Source organism: Pieris rapae, chromosome 7 (genome assembly GCF_905147795.1).
Source record: "Pieris rapae chromosome 7, ilPieRapa1.1, whole genome shotgun sequence".
Taxonomy (NCBI): domain Eukaryota; kingdom Metazoa; phylum Arthropoda; class Insecta; order Lepidoptera; family Pieridae; genus Pieris; species Pieris rapae.
In genome coordinates, this window is record NC_059515.1 from 9,148,514 (window position 1) to 9,170,021 (window position 21,508).

Consider the following 21,508-nt stretch of genomic DNA (forward strand, 5'->3'; position numbering starts at 1 on the left):
GCACTGGAGGCTGATCACCTACTTGCCTATTAGATTTAAAAATGATTATCAAACATATTCAGAAATTTGAGGCCAGTGTCTGAAGAGGTTGTAGGGCCACTGATTTTTTTATATTTTAAATAGGATCGGCTTAATTGGAGTTGGCACTTTGTTACATACGACCATGTAACAAAGTGCCAAATGAGAAGTTTTCAAGAAGGCTTTCTAGTAAAGAGTCTAATGAGTGTAATTACTTTATTGTATTGAAAATTCCAAATGCCTATTTTTTTAGAACTGGGAGTGAATGGGCAGGAGGCTCTTCTGATACCGCCGCTCTCAATTCTACAGGGCTCTCAAAAGTCAAACTGGTTCAGAAATATTTCAGTAAGCAGCTGATTCCAAATCATAGACACACAACCATGTGTGTGTCATTGTCATTGAAATTTCGTAAATTGAATTCGATACAATATTCTCTGATTATAATAATGATTACACTAGTTAATCTCAGATACGAAAATCATTTATTTCACCTGATTGTATATTGATTCGTTATCTATATTTTTGATAACATAACTAATTTGAGTGATAGTGGTCAGTTTTTTAGTGTCGTCTCGTGAAATTAGTCGTTCAAGTTGATAAGTTTTGTACGTCGATGTGCGTCCCAAAGTTTTGCCTTTTCTACGAAGAATCAAAAGTTTCATACTTGCAATGGTTGACGCAAATCACTCTATGAAGGAGGCAAGTTACTTTATATATTTTCTCATATATAATTTATTATTTCAACAAGAATAGATATTACAAGACTATAACTTATTATATATTTAAAGTAATAACTTTAAATTATATTTACTTGGTAAATAGTTTACTGAAATAGAAATAATTTGAACCATTTAATATTTTAATCAGACCGTATACAAATCTAACAATGAATAATTATTTATGTAGCTTTTCAATGATGTTGACATTTCAAAGAGATGGTAAAAGGATCTCTTCTTACAAAGAAAGATATTGATTATGTATATTTTATTCTTCATATCGTATACATAATTCATCAGCGGGCGGCATTTTATCGGAAATCTTAGTTTCTTGATTATTTGTAATTATAATATTATAATTTCCATTGAAGTTTGTATAAAATACTAATCCACGAATTTGATATGTGCTTCAAAAGGTCCGAGTAAATAAATAAAAAAAGTGGTGCTACCACCTCTTAAGGTCTGGGCTTCAGATTAGGGATTTGAAAGGCAAGTCTGCCTCCTAGGCCCGACACACGCTGTCGACATTTTGGGTCTAAGACATGTCGGTTTCCTAACGATGTTTTTCTTCAAGTGTTAAATGCGCACATAGAATGAAAGCCTTGGTGCACAGCCAGGAATCGAACCTACGACCTTAGGGATGACATTCATACACTCCACTAGACCAACACTGCTCTTTCCGTAGTCAAAAATGTTTACCAAAGTTAAAAGCTTGGTTTTACATGTAATTCGGAAAAAGGAATAGTAGAAAAACTAGTTTCACAAAAATGAAGCGAATTAAATTAAACGAACAATTGTATTTCGTGTTGTATTTTTTTATTTTATCTTTATAATTTTACAATTGACATTATATTTCACAGAATGTAGTTAAGGACAGTATTTCGGTCAACGGCTCTGAAACACCGAAGCGTGCGTCATGGGGTAGTCCACTTGAATTTATCCTAGCGTGTTTGGGTTACGCGGTCGGCCTGGGCAATGTCTGGAGATTTCCGTATCTATGCTACAGGAATGGTGGTGGTAAGTGGCTAATGACAGATGCGCCAGCACAGCCTCAAGACATGCACATATCGTGATACCTCGGTCTGAGGCCATCAACTATGCTATGTAGTTATGTACTGAATGGTTGGTGTTGAAAGAATTTTGGTAATTTGGCTGGATGTCATTTATATATAAATATCTCTTGTAGTCCCTTTATCAGTTGAACGTATGCAAAAAGCGACATATTAGATATTAGCTGGCATTATTGCTTTTAAATATAATTTATTGATAAATTACACCATTGTAAATATTTATGTCTGTATAGTAACAGATACTTTTCGTCCCTTTAATTGCAAACAAAGATAAGTTTCCTGATATCTTAATTCAGAATATGTTATAACTTAAGTTATAAATGTATATTTGTTTATATAGTTATTTGTTATTAATTTATTTTATTATTATTTAGTACTCAACATGTCAAATGAAACAGGGTGTAATGGTTGCAGATGCTTACAAACGTTGTGTAAAAAAAAACTTAGCGATTAAAAAGAGTGGCGGAGAGTTTATTGCCAGTTCTTCTCTTCCGTTCTAAGCCCTTGATTTGTGAACTGGCAGTAAATGTAAAATTAGAATCATTTAATGTAATCTTTTTTTGACGTTCATAACTGTACGTTATGTTACCTATAATTAATGAATAAATGATTTTTGATTTGATTTTTGATATATTAATAACTTACTTTATAATCAAATAAAAGGCGTTTTTTTTTTCATAAATTCAATACAACATGTTTTCAGGTGCTTTTCTTATACCATTTTTTCTGATGATCATGATAATTGGCCTGCCAATATTCTACTTGGAGTTGTACGTCGGACAGTATACCGCTCTTGGGCCATTGAAGGCGTTCCAGTCAATTTCTCCGTTCTTCTCTGGGGTGGGATACTGTACCTTGATGGTGATCAGTATGATATCAGTCTACTATATGATAATTGTTGCTTGGACTTTATACTATACGGTGGTGTCGATAATAGGCAACTTGGAGTGGGGAACATGCACGAACGATTACAATACTGATTGTAAGTAAATTTCTAATTACGTTATTTTGCATACATTCAGCGAAGAGGCCGTTGGCTGTGAATTTATCCATCTTATCCCTCTCTGAGGGTTTGAATAATTAGTCTTAAGTGTAAGATTTTGACTAACTAGTGCCTAATTCTGAATATACACTTTGGTTTAAATTCATTTGGATTTTATATGATTACATAATAATGAGTTTAATAGTAAAAATGTATTTCATATTTAAGAAAATCAAACTTTGTATAGATTATGTGCTAAATTTAAGTTTAAAACGTAATAATCAAATATTCTATACTACTGTATAAGCTAACGTCGTGTTTGTTTGTTTGTATTTCAATAGGAAATTATTGACAATTTTGAAAATCTGATAGTCAAGCGTTTTATTTGATGACGTATTTTCTTCTATTTGATGTAAGTGTTTCTTTTCAAAAACAAGTAATACAAGGCGCAAATATAACTTTTGTTACACGGTTAGAATGGTAAAATTCCACTTGGATCGTTTCATCAAAATGAATTTCCATTCAGACTTTTGACTCAGCATCACATCAGGTGTTATATGACTTTTATTATCATTTTCAAATAAAATTTCCACGGGTTCACAGTCGAAATTGTAAGAAATAAATCACCGAACTCCATATATCGCGACGTGATGCAATTCTTGCGTAAAGTCATAAATTTTATGACACGCCAGTATATTAAACTCGTAAAAGGATATCATTCAAGGTACTTAAGTATATGAACCTTTATCATCCATTATTGTTATGGATATTTGGCTTATTAATCGGCCGAATTTCAGATTAACTATAATAATAAAGTATTTATAGTACCGTGTTCATACTATATAGAAATTGTTTATTTTTTTTATCAAAATATTTAATCTACAGTCTAACTTATTGATCCGCTCCCCACTTTAGCCATTCGGTCACATATCTGTAGGGGTACAACATAAAAAAAAACTTATTGATCTATGAATCAGATGTGTATTTATTTAAGCGTACAGATACAAACTTATCGAGAAACGACTAAGTAATAAGTTTCTACCTATGATCCTAAATTATACTTTACTCTCCATACGAAGAACTGTGATATGACGTGTTCGGATAATTAACAATTCTTGAAGCAAAGGCAGGCATATCTTTACATATAATATTTAAAGAAAATAAAATTCTAGTATGTCCCTGTCAATTTTTTTTAACAAAAAACTAATTATTGCATAAAAAATTGGAGCTCTAGAGTATTTTTTAAATTAAATTCTATTCAATTACATTGCATGTAATATTAATTAACGATAAGAAATAACACTGAAAATCGTAGACTTAGGATTTTAGTTGACTTTTCTCTAGTCTTTTTAAGTCGTATTAAAAGAAATAGGCATAATTTTACAAGGGGTAATAGTGTGGATGTATTTATATTTTGCCTGGATATTTTAAGTAATTATTTCTACCACATTGATCGTATATGTATAATTTCTTTATTGTATAAACACTGACGTGGCCAATCTCGTGTGAAAACATTTCGACTTCTTCTAGTTTGCTACAGTGGAGAATACGACTCAAGATGTAGGGAGAACAACACTGGTAGCGCCGCCGACTTAACATATTACATGCGAAAATGTATGAGTATTGAAGACATCTGTATAATGACTGGATACAAGCCGTATAATGATAAATACTGTATGGACGGTTCTGAGACAGTACCTTGGTACACAAATGCAACCAGGATATTGGCTTCGGAAGAGTATTATAAGTATGTTTATATCTTGTTCGTGATTAAAATTAGCTGATAAATAATAATAATTAAACACAATCTTTTTTTTTGCGATGATGCAACTTCACGCGGCCTATTGATAATTTCAGCATAATGTTTCATCATTATATGTTTTGAAACTATTTGAATAAGACTCCTAAACGTTTTACTAAACTCTATAGGTTTAATTTGAAAAAAAAAGTGCGTGCGTACAAAGTACACATGTAAGTGAAACTTCTTTTTAAATTAAGTATTTCTAATGTAAAAGCCCCAATAGGTGATCACATACAAGTCAGATCACTCCATGTAATTGTATATCTATATTTACACCATAGAAATAAATAAAAAATCTGCGTTTACTACACAAGACGTAATGCGACAGAATAGCCATCTAAAGTTCTAATATGTAACTACTAAACGAATACATCAACCAATAGCGTATATTTTTTCTCGATCTTGCTTTCTCACTATCTCTTTATTGGTCTTAATCGTTCTCTCCCTTTTTTTTTGACAAAAACGCTGCAATTCTTTGTGACGTTTCATCCATTCAAAATATTTACCCTCATGCGCCTTAAGAAATTTCACATCAAAAATGTAATACCCATATTCTTTGTTTTAGTCAGCGTGTGCTGGGACTAGGAGACGCCACTTGGGAGAACTGGGGAACCATTCAGTGGCATCTAGTTGGATGTCTATTCGGATGTTGGGTTGTGGCTTTCCTCGTCGTTATTAAGGTAGGGATGGATTATGGACGACGTGACAGAAGTTAAATCGTCTGATTTATCTAGAATGATTTATCTAGATTTCTCTAGAAGCGATTGATAACAAAACTATCCTTGAAACTACGAGTATACCCAAATTCTTGAGTATTTGTTAATCCTTATTCGGTTTTATAAGTAAGAAAGTAAGTTTCGTTATTTAATTTTAATTGCGTCCTCTCGTTGTATAATATTTTATAGATTTTAAATGATTCATACAATAATTAACACTAACACGTGGGTTATCACAATTTATATACAAAGGTTTGGAATATTTAATAACTATTAAATAATTTAATGTGCATCTTAATTACGCTTTTTTAATGTTTAACATTAGTTGCGAAACGGAATAAAATAACATATTGTGTATTGGGCTATTGTCTATTTAGACTTGAATCAAATTATTTTAAAACAATTGAACATTTCGCCCACCAAAAACATGGTTTTAATTCAAACAGTAAATTGTGAGCTAATGGACTGTCCTGTTATTGTGGGCGGAAACTTCTTGTAATTTCGTCTACATATAAATATCTATATAACAGAAGACAAGTTTTCGTTTTGTTTGACATCTTCTGCCGATGGTGGCGATGGAATTTCACTTGTATCACTGCTGTAATATGATTATATATTCGGGTTAACACACGCCAAAATTCTTTGGTCATTTTCTGAACCATCGTGAGAACATCAGGACCGCCAAGAAGAGATTCCCCAACTTAGAAATGTTGTGGAGTGGTGTTTCTGATGTAGCAAAGCATCGGACAGAGATCGAGAATTGAGACAGGCCTAGACTTGTGATAAACTTTCTCTATCATATGCTAAAGTGCACACCTTACTTATTCGATTCAAATGCCTCTCTGCGTCTGAACTCCTGTCTCCTATAAGCATTTGTTGGCATTTTGTGGTATGAAATGCCTTGTTGTGCCTTTTGTTAAAACGTTTGTAAAAACCTCAGCAGTGTCTTCTGCCAGATGGTTCTTACTCTTTACAATTAAAATCTTTAGTTTCTTTACAGCCCGCATAAAGATCGTGTGATATCTCTCCATAAATTGTTATAAAGGCCTTTACGCGTAACAAATCTTCTAAAAGCGGCAAAAAATGTTTGTGAAATGAGGTAGCATGCCGTCCTCGACTCGAACCTTGAAGGTTCTTGTATACACAGGATCAGAATAATCCACTGTAAAAGGTATAATTTGATTACCCTCATTGATGGCAATGCCCCCTGTAATTAAATTTTGTAGTAATGTGGTTAATGTAGTAATTATGTACTGGTATTTGCCCTTTGCTTTCCTAATAATACATAATAATTTCGTAATATGTTGATAACGAGGAATAATAATAGGGTGAATGAATCTAGTATCGACGCTTTAATTATGTTCTTTTTCTTTCTTTATCTGCTCATTGCGTTTCTCCAAATAACTTAAATGTTTTTTCCATACTTTATCTTACTGGTAGTTGTACTTCATCATTTCCAGTATTGTCTCTCTTTGTTATGCTTTTGTAAATTTCGTCAGATTGCTTTTCTTTTTTTGTAAATATTTTTCTCTTTATGTATAAATTTAGATCAATCTCCCACAAACCTTTAACTTTTTATCATTATCTTCTATGATCATCGTTGTGATGTGCATTGACGACATCATTAGGTATTTTTTTTATCCCGAAAGTATCCATCCTAGATTAGGTTATCCATTTACTACCCCATAATTAATCTTAATAATTAACCCACACTGAATAATTTTCCAATAGAAATCAACCCACAACATTCAACTTATTAAAGAGTTTAAAGTTGTGGGCTGTTAATAACTATATGTTTTGATGGTAGTATAGAAGGTCGCCACCAAATCGTATTTTTTTAATTACCCAATGGTATAGAATTACTTTTATGATATAATTGTTTTCAGTAATTGTAAAGTGGCGAAACAATAACTGTGCATCTCCCGTCACATTAGTTTTTAAATAATGTAATTTTCGCACATAACTAAAATTAGTGTTATGAACAATCATCATAATTTCCGGAAAAAATTTACGTGTTACTTACCTGGGCATTTTTGGCATTCAATTCAATAAGTGACAATAAATCCAATAAATTAGCATGTAAATGTTAATTATTTATTCAATTTAAAAATAATCCTCTTTTAAAAATATGACATCAATCCTCGTTGCTCCCGCGGCGTGCCTTTTATTAAATGTTTAAAATCATCCCAGTATTGTTCTATAGTCCATGTTCTCACAGAGATATATCGAGTTGTAAGTCCTGATTGAGGACATTTTTTTTAAATTTTCCATGGCTTTGTGCAACATGCCCGCTACATCATCTAGAGTTGTTAATAATTATTTGTTCAATAGTTGGCACTGAAATTATGGTCCTAATTCACAATATGTAATTATTACAAATATCAAATACTAATCCTGTTCTATTGCAAATCGCTCATCACTTTATATCGATAAATTCATTCTAAACTGCAGAAACGGTAAACAACTTGTTTTCAAAAGATCCTTATCGCTCGTCTATTGTTTTTGCGTCGAATCCGTTCCAAATTCCAATAACAAATATACTAATCGGGCTCAATTGGACCAAATGTTTATAGTGTTATAGTTCAATATTAGTAATGATGTCAAATAAAATAAAACTGGCGTATGTATTGAGCTGTCGTTTATAAAGAACTGCCTGATGAATCAGCTTTTCAGCAAATTAAACTGTATCAGCTATATTTTACGGAAATTAATTTGGTCAATGTAAGACTAAGCAAATTTAAATCGTAGGATCAATCTGATCCACTTGATGAACCTTTTTGTGTAGCGGTAATAGTGTTGTGATTGCATTGAAGTGGACTGACACTACGTAATGTAATTATGCTTATTTATTCATTTTAGGGTGTACAGTCAGCGGGAAAAGTAGTATATTTCACAGCATTGTTCCCATACGTAATGTTAACGGCACTTTTAATTAGAGGTGTAACATTAGATGGTGCTGGCGAAGGTATACTATTCTACCTGACTCCAAGATGGGAAAACCTTCTCAGTGCACGTGTCTGGGGAGATGCTGCTTCTCAGGTAGAGTATCATTTTTATGGGACCATTAAACATATTTTTAAATGACGTGAGAAATTTATACAAACTTTGGTAATGGCCGAGTGTCTTTTCTATCAAACTGTGTTAATAATATGATGGAAAGATACATCTCTGCAAGCTCTGGTTAGAACAGTATAATTGGTCTGATTTATTTATACGTTCTAAAACAATGTGTATGTCCTAAAAAATACAAAATATTAATTCACAAATTTCACACACATACACACATCAATTATGACATATACAATAAAACCAAATTATATCCAAAACTAAATGAAAACTTAAACGAGCATGATAAATAAAGTTACCGTAAGTTAGCATACTGTTGTAAAACACGTCAATTTAAGTTCTGAGAGTGAGATAGCCTATTCACTGGATGATTCAAAGTAGCAGATAGGTGAGCCGTAGATATTGAAGACTTTTAGTTCGAGGATTACAAAGAAAGGAAAATTTTGTTAGAAGATTAGAGTCAATATTAACGTTAAATATTTTATACAAATAAATGAATCAATAAAGTCACGAAAGAGTTGTCTAGACGCAAGTGTAGATGATTGCAAATCTTTATAAGGAAATGTTTTTGATCTATCACAATAGTATGTGCGTTTTATAGCGTTCACCAGATTACATTAAAACTCTTAAATTAACTCTTAAACAAGTGATTTGTAAAGAGTAACTGTACTTTGAACATTAGTAAAAGATGAAGAGGAGATTAATACAAAATATAGCATATTATTAGCCTTGTTGGCAACTGTTTGCTGTAACTACTGTGCTTACTGTAACTTAATTCAATCGGTTCTATCAGGTTATTCATAAATATTTATAAAAAAAATACATTTATTTTTGGAACATAATATCATCAAGGATATCACTTATTCTACGTCATTAAATTCGAACCTGTAGGTATCCCTACACATCGGCAAAGAAGACAGAGGGTGTAGGCTGGCTGAGATAAAAAGCCGGCGTAACAAAACTCCCGTTCTCCTACTTTAGCCTTCTTATTTGTGTTGCTAAGTTATTTATTTATTTAGTACTCCTACAGCTAACATAAACTATACATAATTACATACAAATACACTGAGAATATAGCCAAAGATGGAATACATGATACATTTAACAAAAATTATTTAATACATTTGACTAATTGTGACTAATAATCAAACATTAGACGCCTTAGATATCTAAGTATTGTTTGCTAAACTAAAATATAGGCATTGTTGATAATTGTTTAAATGTTTCAGACATTCTATTCTTTCGGAGTTGCTTGCGGATCTCTGGTAACTCTTGCATCATACAACAAATTTACGAATAACTGTCACTTTGATGCTGTGTTTGTCTGTGTCGCGAATTATCTTACATCGATTTACGCTGGATTCGTCATTTTCTCAGTACTGGGCTTCCAAGCTGATAAAATGGGTGTTAGTGTTGATGGTATGTATTCAGTTTTCTTCGCTAGAGTATAGTAAAACTTTCCAAGCCAAATACCCATGACATGATATTTCTATTGTTACTGCGAATAAGAGATTCTTCATTTAGAGTGACATTCTAAGTTGGACATTACCGCATTGTCACGCTTCAAAATGTTGTTAATTTTTTGATTTTGCAGCAGTACATTGCGCTTTGTGTTTACTTTGTATACTTATATAATATACAATATAATAACCCTTATATATATTTTATTAATGAAACAAAACAGATACATCACTATACAGTAAAAATTAAACAAAAAATAAATAAATTGGACATATCCACAAAATGTTTCACTGATACAAAATAAGATACAAAGCAAAGCAAAACAAAACATGACAGCACAAAATGTATAAATTAGGAGAACGACAAAGATTCTAGTAGCTGTAATAAAGAAGAAACACACAAGGCTCACATTAATAGTTTTAACTTTAAAAGAAGCAGTAGAGGAGTGCGAAAAAGGGTTGATATTAGTGACAGAATCCAAAGTAGAACACATCCTGTGAAGAGGCTCGCGGAAACCAATGTTGGTTCTGGGAGTTGGAAGATTTAAGGTTCTGTGCGAGCGTAGATATCTGTCAGGAACATTGAATGTTCGTTATACTGTTTGTCATAAGTTTTTCGTTGCTCATCAAAGGTACGAGGTTGTCTAAATGCTGCCTTTACATTCTTATCTCCACCGTTAAATTTGTTAAATGTTTCTTTTTCTAAACATGCAATATGCACATCTAATCTTTAATAAAAAAATGTTTTTGCGTCTCATCTCTTTCTCCCAAATGCTTGTTTACTCACAACGATATCTCATTCTAGTGCACAAATTAATAATCTATAATAGTCTATAGCAGCCCGTTATAAGCATCCAGTTTCGAAGCTATAACACGAATTATGCCTAAACACTTGTCTTGCTTGCAGAGTAAACACGACACGGCCAAAATAAGAAATAATGCCTTATTTCAAAATGTAATGAGTTAGTTTTTATTAAATTTAGTTTTAATAAAAAAAATGTTAGTCATAAATAGCAGTATTCGTGTTGAATAATTTCACTACGAAAGAGATACTTAATTTATCATTATTAAATAAAAGGCACAATTTTTCTTTTTAATCATTAAGTTTAGTTGTCTAATAAATCATTACCAGGCTTAAAAATCAATCAATAATAATGAACTATTAAACAGATTTAAATTAATTCTCAAGTATTAATACGATATAATTTCATGTCAAAAACTGATAGTTCATAGGAAAATGAGTGAAATCAATTTATTCATATCGTACATTAATGATAGGGAATCGATAGATTATGTATTATCGACATTTTTGTAATAAATCTGCCACAATTTTACTGATAATATGCATTATTAAGCCATTGTTTTTATGAGGTACTCAGAGACTTCATAATGAGTTCTTGGAACGTCCGAGGAATTTCAGACCAATTGCATGTTTCTTGTAGATAAAGTAAATTTATTTTAATACATAATATAATAGAAAAAAAGTTTGAACGATGAAAATGTTTTGTATTTTATTAGTACCTAAATGGCGTTTGGTTTTGCTTATATTACAGATTGATTTTCATAAAATAAAAAATAATTAATTTAGTAGCAATAAACTTTGATTACAAATGTAATTATTTTACAAGCTTGTTTTCACGGCATATGTTAAGAAAATAAGGTCAATTATGGATAATTTGTGTCCCGTTTATTTTTATTTCAATGTAAGCCTACATATTGGTCACGTGAAAGAACATAATATAATAAACACTCTTTGTTATTTTACTATTCCATCAAAACCTAGTAGTAGTGTCTATCTCATGATTTTTGGATGAACTCGAAAATATATATTTGTATTTTGTTTTTTAATTCCTTTTTAGAATTTTAATAATTTAGTGTAAAATAATCATATATTATTAATATACCCCAATAATGAATGCGAGGATTATGTTTTTACTTATCATTTATTTTATCTTTATCAAGTAACGAGTTGACTAATCGCATGATTTTAACGACCAATAAAACACAATATCTATATATATAAAAGAAAGTCGTGTTAGTTACACCACTTATAACTCAAGAACGGAAGAACAGATTTGGGTGAAAATTGGAATGGAGGTAGCTTAGAGCCAGGAGACGGACATAGGATACTTTTTATCCCGTTCGACAGCGTTCCCGTAGGACTTGACATGAAACGTCAGTCACTATAAAACGAGGTATAACAAAAAAGAATAATAAAACGCAAATGATAGCTATGTAATTGACGTATAATGACAGCTATGTAATGACGTATATATGACAATTTGATATTTGTAAGAAATCAATATTCAAAATATTTCTATTAAATAAATAATTAAATGTAATGATAGTGCCATTGCCCATTCGTATAGTGAAGATATTCAGTGAAGAGAACTATAAAACTCGATATGGTCGTATGTATACAGTTCGTCCAAAGAATGATGAATGTTTCTATTTGTTGTTGTTGTCGAAAGACGCATTTCATCGAGTATTGGAACGGGAACGTGAATATGATCACCAGGAATTAGATTTAGTAGTTCAAACGAATGTAACCCTGTTGAATTACCAACAAAAGGAAGTTTATGATACTTTAATGAAGGCAAACGATGATGAAAATGGTGGTTTATATTTCCTAGATGACCTTGGTGGAACTGGCAAGACATTCCTCATGTCATTAGTTTTAGCAACTGTTCGGGCGAGATCCAACATAGCGGTTGCAGTTGCTTCTTCTGAAATAGCAGTCACATTGTTAGAAGGATGCCGTACGGCTCATTCAGCATTAAAATTACCGTTAAATCTTCAAACTATTGAAGAACCAACGTGTAATATTGCAAAACACTCAGCAATGGCCAATGTTTAGCGGCATCGAAAATCATCATCTGGGACGAATGCACAATGGCGCATAAACGTGCATTAGAAGCACTTAACCGAACTTAAAAGATTTACGAAATGACTCAAGATGTTTTGGAGGAGCAATGATTTTACTGTCTGGCGATTTCCGCCAAATACTGCCAGTAATTCCAAGATCTACGGCTGCCGACGAAATAAACGCTTGCCTCAAATGGTCAAATCTATGGCGCTATCTGAAGAAACTGCAGCTGACAACAAACATGAGAGTTACATTGCTTACTGATACATCTGCTGAAGATTTCTCGGAGCAATTGCTGACTATTGGTAACGGTCAAGTACCTGTCGATGGATCGAGCGGATTAATATCATTTTCAAATAATTTCTGTAATTTTGTCTCATCAAAAGACGAACTTATCAACAATGTATTTCTAAACATTATTTCTAGCTACAAAAATAATGAATGGTTGAATGAGCGAGCAATTTTAGCGGCTAAGAATAAAGATGTAGATGACCTGAACTACATAATTCAAAATAAGATCATTGGAACAATGCATTCATTCAAATCTATTGACTGCGTCACAAATGAAGATGAAGCCACCAACTATCCAATTGAATTTTTAAACTCTTGGACGTGCCTGACTTACCACCGCACAATTTACGCCTAAAGGCGTAGTAATCATGTTTCGAAACATAAACCAACCAAAACTGTGCAACGGTACGCGTTTGGTGGTTAGAAAATTGATGAACAATGTAATTTACGCTACGATAATGATAGAAAAATTCAAAGGTGAGGAAGTTCTTATTCCGAGGATCCCGATGATCCCAACCGATTTGCCGTTTGAATTTAAAAGACCTCAATTTCTGATACGTCTTGCATTTGCCATGACCATCAACAAATCACAAGGCCAATCCTTAAAAGTTTGTGGTTTAAATCTAGAACATTCATGTTTTTCCCATGGTCAATTATACGTGGCATGTTCACGGGTCGGAAGACCATCTGCGTTGTGTTTTTGCGCCTGATAATAAAACAAAAAATGTTGTGTATCACAAGGTACTTAAGTGAAGAGTAACCTATGTACTAAAATACAGAAATAATAATGAATGATTAATGTAGGTATTTAATTTTTTTGTATTTTGTTCCAATAAAAAAAACTGCTTATTTATTGCCATTAAGGCGGAACAAAGTTCGCCGGGTCAGCTTGTATTTAAATAAAAACGAATACGTAACGCGCCAATTGCTTATTATTAGGAAGCTCTTAACGATTTCGCTAGCAACGACATCCATATATATACCTAACTAAATGATTAAAAAAATAAACAAAGGGAAAAACCTAAAAACAAGTTTCAAGTTTGTAATGTAATAAGAATTACTATGCTACTTGAAAATTAAATTTAACACACGTTTAGTAAATGTTTGCATGGTATGAAATATATTACTTAACAATTGTTTCAACTATGACTTCTCGTCATTGTGTTAAATATTTTTTTTTTATAGAACAGGGGGCAAACGGGCAGGAGGTTCATCTGATGTTAAGTGATACCGCCGCCCATGGACACTCTCAATACCAGAGGGCTCGCGAGTGCGTTGCCGACCTTTTGAGAATTGGTACGCTCTTTTCTTGAAGGACCCTAAGTCGAATTGGTTCGGAAATACTTCAGTCGGCAGCTGGTTCCACAAAGTGGTGGTGCGCGATATTAATAATTTATATTAATAAGAAACCGTTCTCTACACAAGCCTATCTTCAAAAAATGATTACATATAAATATTTATTTATTTATTTAATTTAACTATATTTGCAGATGTCGCCCAACAAGGCCCTGGACTGGCTTTTGTTGTGTACCCAGAGGCTCTTCTACAGATGCCAGTACCCCAGCTGTGGTGCATCCTATTTTTCTTTATGCTGTTTATTCTTGGACTCGGAAGTCAGTTCGCTGGTATAGAGGCAATTAATACAGCTATAGTTGATCGATGGCCAGTATTGAGGAAAAGATATTGGATGGTATGTGATAATAATGTACTGTTGTCCAAATACCATCCTCAGATTTGTATGGGTCGACACAATTTGGTAGCATTTAGAAATTTTAACATACACATTTAGACATTTGTAAAGCGAGGTGAGCTTTTTTCTCTACCGAAACGATTTTTTCTCGAACCTTTGTTCTCAGATATATAAAAAAAAATATTCTTGCTTATATAGATTGGGACTTTATTATACTTGTTCGCTTTTGCCAAAAGGGTTTTGCCAGTTGGTACCAAACAATACTAAAACAAATTGTTACTACTACTAGAAGGTATAATGTTCTCAAATGTGATTTGTGTAGTTATTAAAACCTTTCTCAAGTAATAAATGTATACCACCAAATTTGGTATGGCACAGTAACACATAAAATAAGATAACAACATGAAAGACATACACACATAGAAGGGAAATGTAGAAAAAGTGCCGCCGTATATCGCGTTTTGTAAGTTCTATTGGAGGATTAATCGAAATTAGACTAGTAATTTACTAATCTATATTAAACATTTGCAATCTAAAATTATAAATAATCGTCTGTATAACGGAGAAATAAAACGCAGTTTTAGGAAACATAGCTCACACACTATTATATACTATACACATTTGTATATAAATAAAAAATCTCTCTACAAATACTATAATATTCCAGTACCTATTATTTTAGTTTATTACTTTGCTTCTAGGTAACGGCATTTACGTGTTTTGTGTGTTTTCTATTGGGGCTGCCGATGTGTTTCAGCGGCGGTGTTTACCTATTTACCTTACTCGATTGGAACACAGCCTCATGGGCAATTCTCCTAATTGGTATCGCTGAGGTAAGTTGGCCTAACAATATATATTCAACTAGCTACACATAACGCCTTCGTCAGTGACGTGTAAACTAAACAAATCTAAAAATATTTACTTATATGCGATTCTGCTGCAAGTATATATCTGCTAATATAATCTTGACTTTTGAAACAGGTTTTCATAACTTTTATAGCCTGGCCTGAACTTTCTAAAAAGATAAGTCAATAATTACGATTCATCTTTTACTCGTTATCAACTCCGCGGAAATAAATACCGAAAAAATAACTGATACTTTTTGACATTCATCACCTTTTGTCTTCAGCCACCGTGACCACGCACGCGAAATGTCGCAAAATTTTAAAATTATGTTAAATAAATGTATAATACATAGTTTAAATCCGGTAAAAAGTGTATTCCTTAAATGTGTAAAAGCTATGCTAATAAAAGACAATATTATAGAAATACATACATTATCCTAACATGCCAATACGATTACATCGAGAAAAAATAAAATCTAATAAAGTATATAATATTAAACAAAATATCGCTACTGTGAATTCATTCTACGAACATATAAATATATCGATAGCGATAGCATACAGTAGGCGCAACGTCTTTGATAACGGGCAACTGAATCTATCTTAGTTAGTTTAGAATAACAGACTGGTTCCAGCCCTTTGTATCGCAATTTATGGGTCTATTAAGCTTATCATAATTTAATAATTCATAAAAATTAATTCAGTTGTCATTTACATTAAGAGACCTGCAGCTCAGAACTTCCTCTTAGCACTTGAACTGCAAAAGTACCTATTAAATATAATTTCTATTTACCCAATTAACTTACTAAACTACTGAAAGTCGAGTAAAAAAGTTAAGACTGCACATTATTCCCAGTAAAATATTACGTTAAGAATCATAAGCTTGCCTTATACAGATCATATTTTAAGCTCGCGAGACATCGTCTTCCATAGTCTCTGTAGTAGTAGAACTCTGGAATTCAACCATTAAATTATTTTGCTTGTATTTTAAGGTTAGATTCTCTTAGATTTATCGCAATTAGACTAGTAATTTAAATTTGCTGCAATAAAAAATGTATCAATAATGAACTGTTTTAATGTAACTTGTCCAGTTTTAGGAAACATATTCTTTTCAGTCGGCGTATTCTGAAAATACATGAATAAGTAGGATTTATCCTTTTTAATTCGTTTTAACTAATTACGGTTATAAACGATTTTAAAACAAATGGTGACTTTCACCAGTATAATACGCGAAAAAGAACTAATTTGAGTATACGACCAGGCTCCAGAAGATAAACCACTCCTTATATGGAAATTGTATTTATTTTTATAACAAACTCCCAGGCGAAATTAGAGAATTATCACTAAATAAATTCAAAACCCTCGTTTAAAGGTAATTAATTAATAAAGCCTTTTATAAATGTGGCGAATACTTAAATGATCCTAATCCTTGGGATTGATTTGCTCCAAAAAATTAGTATGACTCAAAACTTAGCGATTAAAAAGAGTGGCGGAAAGTTTCTTGCCAGTTCTTCTTGCCTGCTCTACGCCCTTGACTTGCGAACTGGTTGTAAATGCAAACTTAAAATTAATTTAATTTTTTTTGACGTTCATAAGTGTACTTGTTTACTTATATGAATAAAGATATTTTGAGTTTGAATCTAAGTATATTAATTAACCACGAAATATAGGTCATATTTCGTGGTTAATACTACGAATATAGAAATTTGGTAACATTTTATTATTTTAATATATATTTGATTTAAGTTTTTCTTTTATTTTACACATTAATTTTAGGTAACTGCCGTATCTTGGAGCTATGGTATAAATAGAGCTTTGCAAGATCTGGAGACTATGAATATGAAATTCAATATCGTACTCAGACTATTTTGGAAGACTGTATGGCTGTTTGCTGTGCCTTTTGCCAGTTTTGTAAGTATATTATACTTTATATCCGCTGTTTATATATATATTAAGTCCTTTAAAAGTTCTCTTTCATGCTATAACAATACACGCATCATCCTATTTTATCAGTTATGTCAGCATTTTCTTGGCTATATAGATTACTTAATTATTACTTAAATAGTTGATAAAAACGCAGCTATATGGACACTAAACACTACATTATATTTTATAAATTCTTTGTTAGAATAATAATAAATTATCTTTACTCCCATATGTCAAATCTAATACGTTATTTGTATACGGGAGACATACTTAGTGCAAAGTTTCGATTCTTACCTTAGCGGGTAAAGCGCAGGGCATAGAATCGCGGCGTTGATTTCTGTGAAAACAATAATTATATTTTCGGTCGGTAAGCAACGCGGCTGCCATAAAATAAATTACCATAAAGAAATGATGATGAATAAATCATAAACGTACATTATGAGAGTTTTTTATTAACCACGAATTATTTATTTTAAGGCTATATTAATATTTGTACTGGTGGAATGGACGCCGCCTAATTATGGAAACTATGAATTTCCTTTGTTCGCGGATATTCTTGGTTGGGCTATTGGAATATCGACAATTATATTTTTCCCTCTCGGCGTTGTGTGGGCTATATATAAAGGATATGTGAGTAATTTTAATACTATTAAGTATCTTAATTTATATATGTGTATATATTATATACTATAATTTTTTTGCATTAAATCGATAAAATTGCAAAATCAGGTATGATCATGACATAGTTTCTTAATTTATTTGTATGTATATATTTTTATGTACGCAATTAAGTACCACAAAAATCATCTTACTGAAACATAATATCTTATGTTTAAGCTTATTTAAGAGCTATTTAATATAGTGGTTTTTGTTAATACCGAAAATATAACAGTGGTTTTCATTAAATTTATCTTACCTATAATTTAAACGTTTTAAACAAGCCTACTTCATTGGGTTGGCACTGAAACGGCTCATCGATCTGAAATGTTGCCAAAAGAATTTATAAAGACAAAGTAATGGGTAATTTAATATGTATATAGACTAATTGCAACCCGTTAAATACAGTTGTCTCTTATCATCACAGGGTAAAGACAATTTCACAGAAAGAGACAAAATAATAGTTTAGTTTAAAAATGAAATTGAACGAAAAAAAATTTAATTGAAATAATATTTTTCCTTTGTAGAGCCGTTAAAATTACGTAAAGAATTAATTTTATGTCATTATTAATTCCCTATATTACCAATATATTAATAATATTAGCTACTAAAAGAACTTATAGTAAATTTAGGGTTGCATGGAAGAGATCGCTTGTTAGCGATAAGGCCGCCCGTTGCATCCCTTGTAATTTTTATGAATTGTGTTTCTTTGCTACGAAGTGTAAATAAATAAATACATTTGATTAGACTTAATTGCTAGTTGTTTATTTCATAGTTGTGACATTCTAGCCATTACGAATTCAGTTAGACCACATATTAACAATACATATATTTTTTCAGCGAGGAATGGATCTCTTCAGACCAACTTCTGACTGGAAGCCTGCTGTCATACAATCTGTAACTGAAACCAATACATATGATAACTTAGCTTATCTTTAAATATAATTTTTTTTGTTGACAATAAAAAACTATGTAGTCACTATTAAATATTCATACAAGTATCATACATAAAAGCAGGTATAAACACGCACAATTATTATAATCAAACAATATTACTTCAATAAATCTTCTATAAGGGATATAAAAGAGATGTCATATAAAAAATAGATAAATTAATTTGTTTGAATGTTTAAGAAATGTTAATGTAGAATTCGCGTATATTACATATTTAAATGTACACAATTAATGCCTATCTCAAAGGTTTTTTACGCCATATTGTATCACTTCTTGTCGAACAACAATTGAATTTAATGACTTAGTAGTATTTAATATAGGACGTAAGGAACACAATATATCTTGTAATATATCGATACTCAACATTAAAACAAAACTGGAAATAAAGATATATTCACTATGCGAGAACTGTTTTAAATTTCATTTTTAATTATACGCTCTCTTCTTATACCGCCCCACATTCCTGTTAAAACTAGTTTTAATTTAGGCACTCACCACGCAAGTTTTAAATGTACATATTTACACCACGTGATTCCAAGTTTGTGATAGAACGATATCGAAATTGGATTTCACCCAGAGATGGCGCCACTACAGTAAGGAAGTGCAATTTTCACCTAAGTAATAATCAATCGGTGTTGGTTGTACAGACTAAGAGACGCCCAATTACATTGTTAATCACATAAAAAGTATTGGACACATACGAATAATCCAATTTCAAATAGTCCAGGTAGAAAGGAAAAAAAATACATTTCGACTTTGTTTTTCTTGAAGAATGTATAATTAGCAAATTTAACAGATATAAGTTCATATTATTAAGATTTGCAGAGTCTCACTTTGGTGTTCATCCAAATTAAAAAATCCATATAAATATGAAAAAAAATCGTAGTTAATTATTAGTTTAAAAATATACTAAAAGACACTTTTTAATACCTTTTCAATACAAATAAAAAGTATTTTTAAATGTATATTAGTAATTATTTTTGTAAAGGAAATTTCTGCATTCATTAACGATTAAACTATAAAGACCTATTGTTTCTGCATACAAAATTGTATTGTTCCCCGCATAATAAAGTATAATGAAAGGAATTTTCATAGCGCTAGAAAGCTGTACCAGTCTGTCAAGTGACATGCTATTATAATAATGGATGCAGTTGTAAGATAGTCAAGTTATTTTTTTTTTGTCATTTACCATGGAGAGTGTTCAGAGCAGTTGTTCGGACTAATACCTGCAGCTGAGTTTCATCATCGGACGTCAGGGCAGAATACAAAATACCATCCGTACCACCTTGGCTTCCGTCGTTCCACAACTACTTCTACCACGCACCACCACGATGTGGTGCCAGTGAAGTATTTCCGAGCCGATGGTACTTAGAGTCCTTCAAGAAAAGAGCGTACAAATTTTTAAAAAGGCGATGGTATCACTTAACATCAGGTGAACCTGCCCGTTTGCCTCCTAAAATAAAAATAAAAGTTTTGAAGTCCTAGAACGCAATTTACAATCATTTTTGTTTTTGACATTATTTGGAATAGTACTTTGATCAAAGAAAAATACCAAAGGACAAAGAAGATTAACGCAAACCCTTGGTCCGTCTTAAACTAAGTATGTAAGTGACTAATGTCTATTATGAGAATAAATGTCTTTCAACCTAAACTAAGACCTTAAACTAAGACCAGAAGAAGATATTGATGAATTTACATAATAGGTACTAAGTAATTTTTTTAAAATAAAGGATGACTATGAGTCAATATGAACAAAGCGACACGTGATATGTTATAAAATTAATAATGCCTTAGATATTTATCTATTCGTATACAACTACGGGCAGCTGCTGCTTTGAAATAAAACAATGAAATCCCGTCCTAACGATCACGGAAATAGTTCATGCGCTTTAATAAAGGAACTTTGCGTACCCTCAATGCACAAAGAGCTTTGTTTAATATTCCACTTGATATTGCACGTATCTTCAATCATGTAGAAGTCAAACAAATTTTTATAGAAGTTTTCCCTTAGGGGATCAATTTTATACACATATTTTATCTGATTTTTCCGAAATATTCTTTGGAGGACATATTTCTGTGTCTGTTTGATAATGTAAACGAAATGATTATGATGTTCACCTAAACGAAGCAATTGTTACTTGAACGGGTTTGAAACTAAGGCGGTTAATATTACCATAAAAAAAATAAGGACGGTGTAAGAAAATCTCAACACAAACAATCCGCGAAAATGGAGGACACCATGAGCAATTTCTGCAGGAACCCTACATCTTTTAGTCGATACCAACTCCGGGGAAATAAATACTGATAATACAACAATTTCTACAGCTGTGATACTTTTTTGACATTCAACACCTTTTGTCTTCAGTCACCGTGACCACGCACGCTGTAAAGCACGCGAAACGTTATATAAATAATAAATTTAAAATTATGTTTAAATATTTAAAAAGAGT

At 31.9% G+C, this 21,508-nt stretch overlaps 1 protein-coding gene across 1 annotated transcript; it reads left to right on the plus strand.

Moving 5' to 3' along the window:
• Nucleotides 1-564: 564 nt before the first annotated feature.
• On the plus strand, nucleotides 565-19,421 carry LOC111004150 (sodium- and chloride-dependent glycine transporter 2). Its single transcript, XM_022275023.2, has 12 exons — nucleotides 565-717; nucleotides 1,595-1,751; nucleotides 2,508-2,786; nucleotides 4,317-4,533; nucleotides 5,153-5,267; nucleotides 8,163-8,342; nucleotides 9,599-9,788; nucleotides 14,477-14,676; nucleotides 15,378-15,509; nucleotides 17,298-17,432; nucleotides 17,925-18,077; nucleotides 18,945-19,421. Exons 1-12 carry the CDS (start codon nucleotides 688-690, stop codon nucleotides 19,041-19,043), a joined length of 1,887 nt encoding a protein of 628 aa, XP_022130715.2. The 5' UTR covers nucleotides 565-687; the 3' UTR covers nucleotides 19,044-19,421.
• Nucleotides 19,422-21,508: the final 2,087 nt, after the last annotated feature.

Bases quoted from the DNA above. Each gene is read 5' to 3' on its own strand.
- LOC111004150 (XM_022275023.2), top strand. From the start codon at position 688: ATGGTTGACGCAAATCACTCTATGAAGGAG. The intron at 15,510-17,297 runs GTAAGTTGGCCT...CATTAATTTTAG, and splicing joins TCCTAATTGGTATCGCTGAG to GTAACTGCCGTATCTTGGAG. The intron at 18,078-18,944 runs GTGAGTAATTTT...ATATTTTTTCAG, and splicing joins GGGCTATATATAAAGGATAT to CGAGGAATGGATCTCTTCAG.